The sequence below is a fragment of the Macaca nemestrina genome, chromosome 5 (assembly GCF_043159975.1).
Source record: "Macaca nemestrina isolate mMacNem1 chromosome 5, mMacNem.hap1, whole genome shotgun sequence".
Classification (NCBI taxonomy): Eukaryota; Metazoa; Chordata; class Mammalia; order Primates; family Cercopithecidae; genus Macaca; species Macaca nemestrina.
In genome coordinates, this window is record NC_092129.1 from 149,353,812 (window position 1) to 149,369,434 (window position 15,623).

The 15,623-nt window shown below is 51.4% G+C and overlaps 2 protein-coding genes across 15 annotated transcripts in view; both read right to left on the reverse strand.

Moving 5' to 3' along the window:
• Positions 1-2,905: 2,905 nt before the first annotated feature.
• LOC105474463 (zinc finger and BTB domain containing 9) lies at positions 2,906-6,652 on the reverse strand. Of its 2 annotated transcripts, none has more exons than XM_011729126.2 (2): positions 5,685-6,652; positions 2,906-5,434 (listed from the first exon to the last, which is right to left on the reverse strand). In XM_011729126.2, exon 2 carries the CDS (start codon positions 5,361-5,363, stop codon positions 3,939-3,941), a length of 1,425 nt encoding a protein of 474 aa, XP_011727428.1. In that variant the 5' UTR covers positions 5,364-5,434; positions 5,685-6,652; the 3' UTR covers positions 2,906-3,938. The 2 variants fall into 2 exon arrangements, with proteins under 2 accessions (XP_011727428.1, XP_011727427.1); XM_011729125.3 differs by having other exon boundaries at positions 5,617-6,652.
• Positions 6,653-6,774: 122 nt separating this feature from the next.
• Positions 6,775-15,623, reverse strand: part of LOC105474462 (synaptic Ras GTPase activating protein 1) — a 34,027-nt gene continuing 25,178 nt past the window's right edge. For 6 of the 13 annotated variants that reach the window (XM_011729117.3, XM_071097190.1, XM_071097192.1 and 3 more), the window contains 3 exons: positions 13,699-13,910; positions 12,553-12,643; positions 6,775-8,706 (listed from right to left, as the gene is read on the reverse strand). In XM_011729117.3, coding sequence (XP_011727419.3) covers positions 8,560-8,706; positions 12,553-12,643; positions 13,699-13,910 — 450 coding nt within the window. In that variant the 3' untranslated portion in view covers positions 6,775-8,559. Of the gene's footprint in view, positions 8,707-9,092; positions 9,507-11,600; positions 11,681-12,552; positions 12,657-13,698; positions 13,911-15,623 lie in introns of those variants that run through there. The other 7 variants (XM_071097191.1, XM_071097189.1, XR_011623811.1 and 4 more) reach the window with 6 other exon arrangements.

Consider the following 15,623-nt stretch of genomic DNA (forward strand, 5'->3'; position numbering starts at 1 on the left):
CATAAAGGACCCTGAAGAACTGTAGCATTTATGAGATAGGTAATGATAATGATAATATGTAATCCTTACTAAATATTATGTGCCTCATTTCTAATTTTGTTGAAAATATTTTACCCTTTCACTAGAAATGTTTCCATTTCATCTAGAAATCTCCCAATTATTAGGTCAGGCTAGGACCTCTGCTATGTGCTCTGATAGCTCTTATTTCCCCCATCTTGCAATTTTCTTTATTATGAACGTGATCCCTCCCTGGGAGAACTGATCGCAGTAAAGGTGTGGGGAACTGATGACTACTGGTCTCACTCATAATAACAGCTAACACTTACTGAGTGATTACTGTGTGCAAGGCACTGTTCTAAGTATTTTACATGTATTAATTCTCACTACCCTATGAGCACGGTTAAACGTAATGAGGAACTACAGAGACAGAGAGGGTAAAGATAAAGGAGAGAGGTGATAATTAAAAGAGCAAAGGCTCTGGGAATGGGGCTATCCTTTGACAACAGATTGGACATCTCCTCCACTGCATCTTCTGAAGAACAGAGGCAGAGAGGTAACAAGTTTATTTGTGTAAACCAAAATCTTTAATTTCTGCACTTGTTTTCTGTATAATACCTACAAACAAAAAAAGAAAAACTCTAACAAGCTATTGTAATTGGTTTGATACCAGTAAGGACAAAGTGTCATGGGTATTAAGGAGAGTCAGGAAACAATTCTGCCTTACATCCAGCAGGCAGAGGTGGAAGGTGGGCAACTTCAGCACCCATTAAGTAGCAAGTATACCTGAGGCTTTGGGATCCCAAAATGTGTAACATATGGAGATTGTCCAGTGTGTCTCTGTTGCTGTGGCCTGGCCAGAACCCATTCTCCACTTTTCTGTCCTAGGACTTCAATTGCCTTTGAGGATTTCATGCCCACTTTGTTGCCATCTTGATGGACTATATCATCAAGGTGCTCTGGCTAGAGGGTGGTCATGAGGCTTAAGTTCTTTCCCTGGGAAATTTTATCTTGAGATGAGTGACACAAGAAACAAGAATGGGTCATCATCCCAAACCGTATGCCTTGGAGTTCCTGCTCCATGGATCCCCGACGCTGACCCAGGTCTTATCCTTCTGATGGCTGGTCCTTTGGCCCTTCTTTCAATTCCAGGAGCCACCCCACATCCTGCCATAAATTCCTCTTCTGATGAGGTTAGCCAGAACCAGCTTCCAGTGCTTGCAACCAAAGGATCCTGGCCAATGGATATAGCCACCCATAGAATATGTGTCAAGAATAGCTGATGGATGGGACTGTAGCAGATCCAAGATAGGTTGACCCCTCCTCATCCCCTTTCCCAATATGTTCACAGTCCTTATCATGGGGATGGGATTATGGCGTGGCTCTTTTGAGACGCTGACAAATCCCAGCTAGAATTTACCTTCTTAGCCACAGTCACATTTTTCAGACCCTTCTGAGAGCCATACCTCGTAACTTTCAGAAACAAACTTTGGGGAAGGCTATCACCCCTGGCCCTATACTTCTCACTTCAACTCCTCTGTTTACCATCTCCATGTCAGTTCAGCCACCCACACCCATGACCATACTGTGGCACATGGAAGTTGTGTTTGTGAAACCTCTGCTGACCGAGAAAAGGTCTTTACTTAGCTTTCTTCATGGCATTCAAGCGGTTTGTACTGCCCACTATCATCAACTTATCCTATCACATTGTAATAGCTTGTCTATCTTTGGTAATACCTGTGAACCCTTTGAGGGCAGTGTATTAATCAGGGTCTAGCATAGTGCTTTGTACTGAATGTTTGTAGAACAACCATCCAAACATACAGAATACAGGAAGTTGGGGAATATTATAAAGATCATGTGAACCAGCCAGGTGCAGTGGCTCAGGCCTGTAATCCCAGCACTTTGGGCAGCTAAGGCAGAAGTATCACTTGAGCTCAGGAGTTCAAGACCAGCCTGGGCAACATGGTGAGACTTTGTCTCTAAAATAATAATAGACTGGGTGCAGTGGCTCAGGCCTGTAATCGCAGCACTTTGGGAGGCCCAGGTGGGCAGATCACCTGAGGTCTGGAGTTCAAGACCAGCCTGGCTAACATGGTGAAACCCTGTCTCTCCTAAAAATACAAAATTAGCCAGGTGTGGTGGCACACACCTGTAGTCCCAGCTACTTGGGAGGCTTAGGCAGGAGAATCGCTTGAACCCAGGAGGCAGAGGTTGCAGTGAGCCAAGATCATATCACTGTACTCCAGCCTAGGCGACAGAGCAAAACTCCATCTCAAAAAGTAAATAAACAAATAATAATAAAAAGATAATATGTGCCAACCTCTTCTAAAAAGGAAAACAAAACCAGTTAGGTGGTCCACACCACCCTACCAAAAAAAGTGCTAGTTTAGATTTTAAAAGGTAAGGCAGAACAGGCGCAATAGCTCACGCCTGTAATCCCAGCACTTTGGGAGGCTGAGGCGGGCGGATCATGAGGTCAGGAGATCGAGACCATCCTGGCTAACCCGGTGAAACCACATCTCTACTAAAAATACAAAAAAATTAGCCAGGCGTGGTGGCGGGTGCCTGTAACCCCAGCTACTCAGGAGGCTGAGGCAGGACAATCGCTTGGACACGGGAGGCAGAGGTTGCAGTGAGCCCGCGATTGTGCCACTGCACTCCAGCCTGGGGGACAGAGTGAGACTCTGCCTCAAAAAAAAAAAAAAAAAAGTAAGGCAACCTACTCAAGGTTATCAGGTAACAGGTTAGGGCCTAAGTCCAGAAGAGTGTTCTTGGCACCAGTGTGAAACCATCCCATTCCTTCCCCATCAACATAACCTAGCCACCTAAGGAACACATCCAAGGCTCTGCAGCTCCGTTCTCACTCTCTCCCCCACACAAATTACTCAATCCAGTCCACTATCAGTTTAGGTTTCAGGGCACAGTTTATTCAAAAATTTTAAGTAACTGCAAGTCCCACACCCAATTCCAATATCTATCCCCTCCGTATCTCCACAGAGGGGCTGTCTATCATATGTGGGTGGGATGGGAAAGGAAGAGGTATGGTCCTATTATGCAAGTTACTCGCCAGCCTTCAGCTTGTGCTGTCCCAAACCTGAGTCCCTCTGACCAAGGCAACTTGTTCAGAGAGCAGTGGTGCCACCCTGAGAGCACTTTAGGACAGTGCCATCTCCTGAGATCACTAGTCACATTCCAGTCATTGTGACCAATATATGAGTTACCAGTGGTGGTCAAAGGTAGACCAGAGGCACAGGCTGTTGAGGGAATACCCTCTATTAAAGAAGGTTCTAAGAATGAAACATGGAATGCTCAACTTGTTAAAGTGCTCAACTACAACATTAAAAAAAGTGTTGGAAAGGTGTCTACTGGTGAGAAAGCAAGGTACAATCTGAGGGGCTCCTGGAAAGATATAATTTTAAAAGTACACAAAAGGAATTCTGCTTAAATCATTCCAGCAATGAGAGAGAAAAAAGTTTAGAGCTTAGCCTCTGAATTACTCAAGCTCTAAATCAAATGTATCCGTAGGTGGAGACCAACTCCTTTAATTCCTCATGGAGACGGAATAAAACATTTACCACTGTCTTTTGCTCTAATTCTTCTCTCACTAAATAATTGAAAATCTGGTTTCCTTAATGGACATCACCACTACAAAAATGTCCACCATGGGCAAGTGATCAACTTAAGTATGAATGGCCTATAAACTGCTTTCCTGCAGGGTTGGCTAGCCAAAACCTGGAGTGGGATGAGAAATTTGAGTTTTCACATCTGCCAGGCTGAGAGGCCCATATCTAAGAACAAGAGGTCCATAATGTATCAATGTATCTATTCTCTTGGCATGATTACAAGATCCATGACTGGTGTGCCATGGTAGTGAGGGAAAAGTACCCATCAGCAGCAGTGGTTATTTCATTCTAGAAGCTAGTATATAGCCTCAGCAGTCACTTGTAAGTCCAGTGGGCAGTGGCCCAGCCCTGGCCCTTGCACAGGTCCCGGTGGCGGAGAAAACAGGCATGGACTCGGAAACGACGGCCACAGTGGGGACAGGCATGCAGGGCTCCAGCATGGGTCTTCATGTGCTCTGTCAGATGGTGCTTCAGCTTGAAGCGCTTGTTGCAGATGCCACAGCCAAAAGGCCGAAGGCTGAAGGTCAGCATGATGTGCCGGTCACGCTTTGGCTTCACTGCAAACCGCTTCCCACACAGGCAACCAAAGCGTTTTCCATCTGCAGGGGGTGTCCCCCCTAGCTTCACAGGCCCATGAACAGCCTGGCCTGCTCCCCCAGGTCCTCCTCCCCCTGACAGGATTTCATTCCCATGAAGATCCACTGGTTTCCAGGATGGACCCCCTCCCCCAGATGTTGGCCCTGCCCCTGAAGGCAACAAGAACCCTAGCTCCCCATTCCCTTCAGTGTCCCCTCCAGAAAACACTTTGGTTTCCTCCTTTGCTCCTCCAGGCTGAGTTCCACTTCCTGATATCTCCTCCTTAGGCTCGAAGGGTTCCTGCTTAATGTAGAAGATTTTAGGGGGCAGTGCAGTAGGAGGGGCAGGAAGCTCAACTGGTGCACTCTCACCCTCTGGAAGCTTTCGGGGAGTAGCAGTCACGGGCAGTGGGTGGGGTCCATGAGGACGGGGAAAAACCCCTGATACTCTCTGGGGCTGAGGAGTCTGAGAGAGTGTGGCTGACCCCTGGTCCTCATCATCATCTTCTTCCTCCTCCTCCTCTTCTTCTTCTACCTGAATTTGCAGCACTTCTCCCAGTTCACTTCCCTCCCCTCCCACAGGGCTCTCAGTGGAAGCAGGGCTTTCAGTGGAAGCAGAGGACTGTACTGGAGTCTGGAAAGGCGAAGAGCGAATGCACCAGCCTCCTGTAGAGGATGTAGTGGAAAGAAGGGCATGGTAGGAGTTTGCTCCACGGGCTGAAATTCCACCACCTGAAGTTTCTAATTCTCTAAGAATCTCTGAGCACTGATCTACTACTTGCCACATTTGAAGGCCACTGGCCACAAGGAGATGAGCAGGAAGAGCATCCAGTGGTAGGCGGAGACGCCCTGAATAAATGAGCTGGAGCAGCCCTTCGAAGGCATCGGCTTCAATGACACTCGGCAGAGTGAGACGAGGTGCATCCCCCAGAAGCAGCTTGTCATGGAAGTAAGGAGAGGCAGCAGCCAACACTGCTTTATGAGCCCTAAGTTCCCGGCCCTGCACCAGGAGGGACACATCACAGAACTTTCCCTCTAGCCTGTGGCGGTTCAGAGATTCCAGTAGCGATGAGCTATGCTGCGGGAACTCGATCTGGATTGTCCGTGGGGCTGGGTTGCAGGTCGGGGAGGCGGGTACGGGCGGCAAAGGCGTTGGGGTTTCCATGGCCTCCTCGAAGGTGAGAAGAATTGGGAAGAGGAGAGGGGCCTGGGGGTAGACTCTACGCGGGATGAAGGCTGCAAAGGAAAAAGATGGAGGTCACAGAAGCCCTGGATAAAGGGAGCCACATCTCTTCAAACAACTCCCTCCCCCCACGAGCAATAACTGGAAACTTTTAAGTCAGTGGCGGTTTCTGCAAATCAGTCCAGCACACCAAGAAAGAAAAACAAACAAACCACCACCACCACCAAACACCAACCGGGGTTGTAACTTCCAGCCCCTGTGGAAGATGCGAAGGAGGTCCTTCAGCCACGAGCCTGTCTTCACCTGCCCAGAACAGCTCCTGCCCCGCCGCTCCGTTCCGCCTCACAGTGCCCACAGAGGTCTGCTCCCGGGAAACCGCGGTCACCCGGACACCCGGAGTCCCGGCCCGGCTGTCCTTCCCGCCGACACGCCCCCGCCGTTACACACGCGGCGCTGCCCTCGCAGCTACAGTGCCGCTACAGCTCCGTCCCAGGCCGGAAGCCGCCGCCTCCCCGCCGGACGCCGTCGCAAAGTGCGGCGGGCGGAGCTAGAGGCGTAGCCAATCGAGGAAGGGCAGCCTACAAGCCTCGTGTTGACTGGCTACCGCAGACGAGGAGGGCGGTGCTAGTAGGAGGGCGCTGGCTCAGGGTGCCAGCGTATCGGGCGTCTGGGGTAGCTGCCGAAGTCCTCGCCGCTACAGAGGACCGAGAGCCAGGTCCCAGGAGAGAACAGACCGGTCGGAGGGGGCGGGCCGTCAGCCGCCCCGGAAAGCTGCGTTTCCCGGTGATTAAGTGTAGCACCCGCCCCCGGTAGGTCCTGAGAGGGGCAAGATTAGTTGGGCACTTACCGTGTGGGCCTGGCACTTGCCCACATCACCTTGTGTCCTCCCACCGGCCCTGCGAGGATGGGGGTTGCCGTCCTCAGTTTCCAGGCGGGGGAAACGGGCTGGAAGCGTCACTCAGTTAATAGTAGTGGACCTGGGACTGGATCTCAGATTTGCTAAGGAACTAGGCAGGTTCTTTCCTCTGTTCTGCACAGGAGCATTTTAACCAGCAATTAAAGAAACCTTACTTCTAGGTGATTTTTAAAAGAGATAAATGTGGATATATACATGAATTCTTTTATCAGATAACGCCGCTGTTCCTGGCCTCAGACTAAGTGACACAGTGGTGAGGGGAGGGAGAGACTGGAGAAGTTTGGCCAGTGCAAAACTCCTGCTCTAAAATATAAAAACTCTCATTGGGAGGGGAGAGTGACATTTTATGAGGAGAGTGTGGCATCAGGTGGGGATGTACGGTTTTCCTCTCAGGCTGTCAGCTTCCTTTCAGAAAGCAGATCTTACCACCGTACAGGTCTGTCTGGAGAGCCCTGCCTAAGAAAGTCGGCACAGCGATAAAAGAACAATCTCCGTTTATTAAACATGTTTTTTTCTGTTTCACCACACACTCCAGAAAAAAAGGAAATGGGGCTGGGAGTGGAGAAAAGGGGACAGCGAGGGGGGGATAGATAAGGCTAGGAGTGGGGTGGGGAGGGAGAACGAGAAAACAAAATAAAACAGGTAGGAAGAGCATCTCCCTACCCTTAAGGTAGTGGGTGGGGAGGGAAGCAGAGGGGCGGGGGGGGAGGGGGCCAGGAAGCTCTGTACAGAAGGGTTGCCCCCAGCCCACACACACACACCCCGGATATGTACAGTACAAACCCCAGATAATTACAACAGCCAAAGAAGAGAGAAGGAAGGTTGGGGAGGGTCCAGGGCTAGGGCCTGAGGTGGGGAAAGGGCACAGGGATAAAATTTCACATATTTACAACTTTTATATAAGTATAAATTTGGCCCCGGCTGGGTGTATGTGTAGGGGGATGGGACTGAAGGGAAACTGTCCATACAAAAGAAAGAGTAGAGTCTAGGAGAGTCTCAATACCAAACGCAAAAGGATGAAGGGAGCAAGGCTGGGTAGGGGACAGCAGTCAGGGAAGAGGGGGTGCCAAGGAGGGGCTTCTCCCCTCCCATGGCCTACCCACCCCAAACCCCATCCATCCTACCTCCCCTATCCCGCCAGAGAACTATGTACAGAGAAACACCGAAAAATTGTGGAGCTGGCGGGAGGGAGGGAGGTGGAAGGAGATTGGGAGGGGGAGGATGAGAGGGAAGCCCAGCCCCGTCCTACCTCCCCCAGGGGACAGAGTCATGGAAGGGGGCCCCCCAACACCCCTCCTCCAACACAGGTCCCCCCACCCCGGGGGAGAGAGACATGGCTTTTCCTAGAGTAAGTTCCCCCCTCCCCCTGGGAGTAGAGACCAAGAAGAGAGAAGGGAGCGGCAGGGGGGGCTGTGTGTCAGGGTAGGACAGATCAACTAGCCTGTCCTCCCAACATACACACCCTCCTAAACCCTGACCCCTCACCCTAACCTCAATTCCACCCCACCCAACACACTGGGGGAGGGGGGGGCATAAGCCCCCTCACCCCGCTCTGGGACCAGCCGAGAGCAGATCAGGTGTGGGGAGAAGGGGAGACAACTCCCATTCCCCCCTTGCCGCCCCCTCCCTGCCCCGGTGGCCCCCTCCACCCCATCTGGGTTCTGGGTGGGGAGGGAGTAAATTTAAGAGGGGTAGGAGGAGAAGGAGTTTGTGCGTGCTGAGCCCCCCCAGACGCTCCTGAGAAATCAAGGGGTAATAGGGCCCCCTCACCTGGGGTCCCCTCCCCATAACAAGGGGGGCAGGGGAGGCCAAAATGGGGCGGTGGAGGGAGTTAGATTGTCAGCTCTGGTTACTGCTAAAAAAATCACCCTGAAGTTGAAAGTTTGGAGGTGCCACACCCCCAGGGTGGGGGTGAGGGTCTGTCCCCCAGTGCTCAGGGGAACGATGAGGCAGAGGATGGGGATAGCACCCCGGAGTGAAGGGGTCTGTGTGGGGTAGGCGGTGTCCTGGGGCAAGGGTCCCTGGGGGTCAAAGAGAGGGCAGCACCCCAATGGGAAGGAAAAGGGGGCGGCTGAGGGTCCCCGCTCTCCCTCCTGGAAATGGTGCAGTGGGGGGGGGGGGGTGGGCAATCAGTGTGCCTCCCAGGGAGGCATTCGGGGAGGCAATCCCGCTGTTCCTCGGTGATGTCCAGTCCTGGTGGTTGGTGCTGTTACAGGGTGGGGTGCACAGGAAAGGAAGAGAAGGTCTGTGATGCTGGGTGGGCTAGTGGTCTGCGGTGTTTCGGAACTCGCCGTTCTCCGTAATCTGCAGCCGGGGTGGGGGTGGTGGGGCTGGGGGGGCCAGGCCGTTCCATGGTGGGGCCAGCGTCACACGCGGGTTTGTTGGACCCAAGGGGGGAAGCTGCCTCTCCTGCAAGACACCAAAAAGGAGAGCGCGGACTTATTGAGACGCTTCAAGGGGGCCTGGATGCCAGTCCCCTAGCAGTGGCCTCCCCTATAGCCAGCCCACACCACAAGCCATGGACCACCTCCTCCTCCCAGGACAGTCCCCACCATCCTCCTATTTTGTTTCTCACCTGCAGTAGAAGTTAACGTCCTCTGGGATCAGAGAGAAGAGAATCTGACCCCTAGACTCCTAACAGGGGCCTTCAAGCCTTTAACCCAGAGTGTCACACCAGGAAACCAGATCAAAGCAGGAAGTTCCCACCGCACCCCCAACCTAACCCTTCTCTGGCTTCACCTATGTATATTCCTGCCCATTCCACCCTCCTCCTCTTGAAACCCCCTCCCACCCATCCCCAATCCTAGGTGGGGAACTTCATGTTGAGGAATAAGGGGAGGCAGTACAGCAAAACCTCATTAATCCAAACCCCTGTGGATTTGGAATTTCTTCGTAATTTGAACAAAAACTGAGCTTGAGTTTTCCTTTATCTGTGAAGAAAAGGTGTACTAAGCAAATTAGTGGTGGAAATATGTCTGTAGGAGGGGATATTTAACCCATACCAGAAAACAGACTTTTGAATCATATCTATTCATTAATGCATGCTCCCTGAGGAGTGGAAAAAGCCTTGTTCATCGAGTTCTACTTACTGTATATATTTTGAAGACATGCATTTCATTAAATAGACACTGTCATTCAGTTTTGTCACTTATTCACAGTGGCCATCTTCTCAAATATAACATTCCAAATTAGAGAGAGGTTTAACTGTACTGGGGGGAGAGGAAGGGGATTCAGGGAAGTGATACGGGAAGGGAAAAATCTTATGGGAGGGCTGCCCCTCTCTCTCACAATTATGGCAGAAATGACTAGGAGCTTCTGCAGACACAGCATGCCCCAATCTCTGCATCCCTGGGAAGCAGAAGCCGGCTTTATTCTTTTCCACCCCCATCTTCTTTTCAGTCCTTCTCCCTGGGCTCTCAATTAGAGGGTGAGGGGTACCAGACCCAACTCCTACCCCTGGTCCTACTCTCATCACCTCCTATAGCTGCTGGACCAACTCCTGGTTCCTGCCCTTAGTTCTGTTCCTCTGCTGGGAGAAAAGAAAGCCATCTGAATTTCCCTACACTTCTGGTTGGGAAATTCACTTCCTTCTCTCTTCTTTGGCTGTTGTAATTATCTGGGGTTTGTACTGTACATATCCGGGTGTGTGTGTGGGGGGGGGGCTGGGGGCAACACTTGGCTTTTTAAAATTCAGGCTCAGAACTAATTTTTAATTAATGGCTGAGTTGCAGAGGGACCAATACCTACCACAAGTGGTTTAGAACAAATATCCAAATTATTACTTGGGCTACATGGCATTTAGGCTTGGCAATATAGCTATGTCTGACCTTAAGATACAAAACCTTCCAAGTAAAAGCTTCTATGTAAGCTCTCCCTTCCATCCTAGGATTAAGGAGCTAACCTCTCAGGTCGCCCAAACCCCAGCCTTGGGTATGAGATACCCAGCAAAACTGCCTTCTTAGCTTGCTGGGTATCTCACACATTTTCTGCAAGTCAGTGAGAGGAAATCACTTATGGTAGGGTATCCTGAGTATGGCGGGAGAGCAGGAAAGGAACCCCCATATTCTATTCCCTGTTTGTCTGCTGGTGACAGCACATAAGCATGCCCCGGACACCCCCATAGACCCAAATTTAGAAAGTGGATAAATTACGGTGCCATTATCCATTTTACAAAAGAATTCACTGCAGGAGTCCTTTAAATGGCAAAGTCCCCTGGTGCCTTTTAGCATCTGTTTATAGATCACCAGCTACTTTGACAGAGAGGCTGGGCAGACAGAGTTAAAATTACAGTGTAAGGAGCTACTGCCCACTACAGCTCAATCCCAAAGAAAATCGCATCTCAGAAATAATGTCTGTAGCTGACAGGTTCTTTTACTGGCTTTTTAGGTAGGGTTATGTGTCCGGCAAGGCCACTCAATGGCAGGAGAGGGGGAGTGAGTGGCATCAGCAACCTGGGGATGTGAGCTCTGAGAGTACGTTCTTTACCATGCTGTTCCTGGCACCTCTGCCTGGGAATCAACATGCCTACTGAGCCCACGATCTGATCTAGGAGGATGTCTCTCCCCATTTCTAAACTCCCAGGCCACATGGTCAAGTCCATGTCCTAACATCTGCCTGAGGTTCCTTTCTTGCTCCTTCTTGTTCCACCCACCGTGCCTCATGTCAGGACATCTCAATAGCATTTTTTCCAGGGTATCCCAAGTCTCCCTGAGTTAATTACTCCTAATTCCCACCCATCGGGGGCCAATATGAGCTCCAGATGCCTTCTGCCTCACAGATGTGAGGAGGAGGAAGAGAGAGAATCAGGTGAGGAGTGGAAAGGAGGGTAGAGAACCAATGTTAGGGAAGGAAGAGGAAAACCCAACCTACCTGCTGCAGTCAGCACAGCCCCTATAGCCAAGGTCCTCCAACCCATCATCGCCTCCACCCCATTAACAAACCCACCCCAGCCCCTAAGGACACTCTGGTGAAATGGGGGGTGACAGACATACACTGGAGAGGTAGAGGAAGAGGAGGGCTTAGAGTCAGGAGGAGGCTGGGAGGGGGTGGGTTTTGCAGGGAAGTGGATGTGACCTGTGAATGTGCTGGGCCCATCTAGGGCCCAACTCTTGGTGTTGCTAAGGTATTGTTGGACAGTTCTGGGAAGCAGCAGCAAATGCTGTCTTTGGGTGGTGTCTTGGGAGATGGGTCTGTACAGGAGGTGTCGGAGGGCTGGAGTCTGTGGAGGTTCTCTGGGTGTGGAGGGCAGCAGTGAGAGGGGAGAGGCTCCGGAGTTGTTGGAGGGAGTGGGCTTCATGACCAACCTGCAGTGGTCCGGAGTCACCTCCCCCTGTGTCCTCCGCCCGTGGCCAAAGCGGAACCAGGAGAATTACCTGATGAGGAGCTGCAGTGGGAGAGAGTGGGGTCATGGGGTCAGGAGCCTTGGTGGGGGCATGGCAGGCAGGGGGAGCCTAGCAGTCAGAGCAGAGGAAAGAGGAGTATGGGTAGGAAAATGAGCAGAATTTTGGGAAAGCAAGGGGTAAGGGTGCAGAAGGGAGGTCCTAGAAGCTGGCTTTTGAGAAGAGAGGCTGGGCAGCAGGCAGCTGGGAAGGTATGAGGGCCAGAGTGGGAGGGAGGCCAGAGGGAGGCCAAAGGGAGCCTGGACTTAAGTTCTGAGGGAAAAGGGAGGTTACAGGATGGAAGGCCTTCAAGATCTGAAGAGTCAGGAAGAGGAAGCTATGCAGGAGCTGCCAAGGAGACAGGAAAATTGGGGAGCCAAGAGAACAGAGGTGATGGGGTCCCCAAGTTTTCAGGGTACCGGCCAGGGCCTAGGGAAACTACAGATCATACTGCCCTGTGCTCTATTCCAGAAAATAGCAGCTTCTAGCCCTCTGGCCCAAGAGCTCAGAGGAAGCTGAACAACATGTGTTGAACAGGAGTGGGCAAAGAAGGGGCAGGGGTTCACGGAACTAGGTGGGGTCTAGGGGCAGAAAGACCAAGGTTCTGGTAGAGAAGGTCCCGAGATGCAGACAGGAGTGGGAAGACTGGATGGGAAGGCACAGGAGTTGGGCTGACGCTGCTAGGAGTGACAAAGGCACAGACGATGGGATGAAGATGGGGTCACTAGGGGGCTGCCAGGAGCAGCCAGTGGACAAACTGCAGACTATGAGAGACAGATGGTGATGGGGCTGGGTGGCTCGTGTAGTGAGTGCACGAAAGACAGTGGGATGGATGGGGATGGGACACGGAGAAGATAAATGACATTGTAATTTCCACCTGAGCGTCGAGCAGCCTCTTCTTGGGTTCTGGCAGCGGCTCAGCCATGGCGGGGTGGTCCCGGCGCAGCTCCTCCTCCACCAGCATCAGCCTGAAGGGACGGGCTTCAGTGGGGTTAGTGGCGGGCACAGGCTCAGAGCCTGCCCATGGAACCCCACAGCTCTCTGGAAAAGCCTCAGGCATCCTTATCCCTTAGAATCAGAGTCCCTCCATTGCCATGACACAAGACTCCCTGTTACTCAGGATCATGCTCTCCACCTTCCTCCCAGGAACCCTTACACCTCCCTGCTAAGGCAGCTTTCTGTGCCTCAAAGACTTCTACCATCCAGACACCTCCAGGCCTCCATCTTCCCAATCAGGACAGTAGTGCCCCTTCCCCAGACCTTCCATGGCTGAGGACCTGGCTTCTGCATCCCCCATGTCACCTCACTGTGAAGATCCTCAAAGTGATTTCTCATAAAGGATATCAATTAGAGCAGTGGTTTTAAAAAAATATTTCAAGAAGTCCTTTTCTTCTAATTAAATCTTACATAAAATACATTTAGAATGGATCAAAATAGAGGTGGCTCTGGTTGGAGTGGGGCCCAGGGGCACCCCCCTCCCCGCAACCCCACCACTCTGAAGGTAATTGACCTCTTTGCTGAGGATACCCTCTTTGGAGCCCAGGGCTTGCTGGAGCAGCTGAAAACATACACAGGCTAAAAGACCCTTTCTACAGAACACCTTTCCAAGGCTAGAGAGGGAGGGTCTGCCCAGGAAAGGCAGTGGCTACTCTGGCTAGGGAGCCCTGCTTAGGTTTGGGGTGAACATCACAGGTTAAGTTGAGAATAACCAGTGGGGAGTCCTGGCCTAGGGTGAATGCAAATGCAGTGATGGTTGGACAGGAACAGGTACATTTTCCAAGGGCTTCTGAAGCTACTCTATCAGAAGAGAGGTCAGGGTTTAGTAAAGGGATATTTAATGCACTAAGCAGGTTGCGGTTTCTCTCCATCTGGTGATAGTGGGTGGGTGGCTTCCCGGGGAGGAGAGTGGTGGGCTCTCCTGGTGGGCTCCTGAGTTTGGGATGGGAGTCAGTAGTCGCTCGCCCACTTGGTTTCTTCAGCCTCAAGCTCTCCCTCACAACCCCCTCCCCAGGCCGCCCCTCACCTGCCAATGATGCTCTTGATCTGCGAATCTTTCTCTGCCTGCTGCTGCCTTAGCCTCTTCTCACTCTGCTCCAGTCGGGCCTGATACTGCATCAGGATTTTGCTGGTCTGTTCTTCCTGGGACAGCAGCCTCCGCTCATACTCTTCTAGCTTCCGGTTGGACATGTGCAGCCGCTCTTTCAGTGAGTGAATCTCCTCCTCGTACTCCTTCACCTGCCCGCCGGGCACACGACCCCGCACTGTGAGGGGCGCCCCACCCCAAGCCCACCACCCAGCCTCCATCCCTGTCTGCCGAGCACAGCCACTGCATGGTAAGGGACATCCAGCTGCCTTCCCCAACCCCTTCCCTGCCTGTGGATCATATCCACACACCTGCTTTTGAGAAGAACCTGCCATGGTGCTGAGGCTCCCTCAAAATAGAGCAAGGTCACAGACTCCCACACCCTGAGGTCTATGTATGGCACTTCATGAAGACCCACACAGAAACCTAGACTCACAAGCACACCTTGAGTAACTGTGCTCAGAAATTAAAAATAGGGTGACTCTTCAGCCCTAAGCCAGGCCCCAGAACACATGCTGGAGACACAGGAAGAAAAGGCAATTGATGGGGGAAAGGCAGGTGTTGTCCTCCATGTGACCCTCTCCTTGGCTCTGTCAAGGAGCCAAGGATAGGGGGTCTACAAGTGAATTCTAGACTGAGAATCTAGGAATTCCAGAGCTGGAAGAGTTCAGAAGAGTCATTTTATCTGCCCTATTGGCTCTAGAGTTTACAGCTGTGCTGTCTAATGTAAGAGCCACCAGCCCACATGTAGTTATTTAAAATTTAGGCCAGGCACAGTGGCTCAACACTTGGAATCCCAGCACTTTGGGAGGCTGAAGCATGTAGATTACTTGAGCTCACAAGTTCTAGACCAGCCTGGGCAACATGGCAAAACCCCGTCTCTACAAAAAAAAGAAAAAAAAAGAAAGCAAAGAAAAAAAAGAAAAACCAGCCGGGCATGGTAGCACGACCCTGTAGTCCTAGCTACTCAGGGGGCTGAGGTGGGAGGATGCCTTGAGCCCAGGAGGCAGAGGTTGCAGCAAGCCACATCTGCACCACTGCACTCCAGCCTGGGTGACAGAGCAAAACCCTGTCTAAGAAAAATTACAAAATTAAAATTAAATAGAGCTAAAAATTCAGTTCCTGAATCACAACTAGCCACATGTGAACAGTACAGATTACAGAACATTTCATCACTGCAGAAAGTTATATTGGATAGTGCTAGTCTACAGCCTTTCTCAACAAGGTTTCCTCATCTGAAGCACAGAACAGAAAAAAAATGATTCAAAAGACTATTTCCTCATTCTCTGAAGAGGATACAGACATGTATCACCAACCCTTCTACATGCAGAGGAGAGATGTGAATTAACTTCCTACGGTGGCTGCGTTTGGGCTAATATTAGGGCTTAATTCTCATTAAATTTGCTGGTCAAGCCCATTTGAGTCAGTCCCCACATTTCCTTTTTTTTTTTCTTTTTTTTTTTTTTTTGAGACGGAGTCTCGCTGTGTCGCCCAGGCTGGAGTGCAGTGGCCGGATCTCAGCTCACTGCAAGCTCTGCCTCCCGGGTTTTTACGCCATTCTCCTGCCTCAGCCTCCCGAGTAGCCGGGACTACAGGCGCCCACCACCTCGCCCGGCTAGTTTTTTGTATTTTTTAGTAGAGACAGGGTTTCACCGTGTTAGCCAGGATGGTCTCGAACTCCTGACCTCGTGATCCGCCCGTCTCGGCCTCCCAAAGTGCTGGGATTACAGGCTTGAGCCACCGCGCCCGGCCAGTCCCCACATTTCCTATGCTCAAAAACCACTTCCCCATGTTAGGGTCACATGTTGTTTATATATGACCTAATCCTGCAGCCACCCTCTTCCTCAGGCCCTAGGAGCAACAGC

Coding starts and splice junctions, on each gene's coding strand:
- LOC105474463 (XM_011729126.2), bottom strand. CDS start 5,363: ATGGAAACCCCAACGCCTTTGCCGCCCGTACCCGCCTCCCCGACCTGC.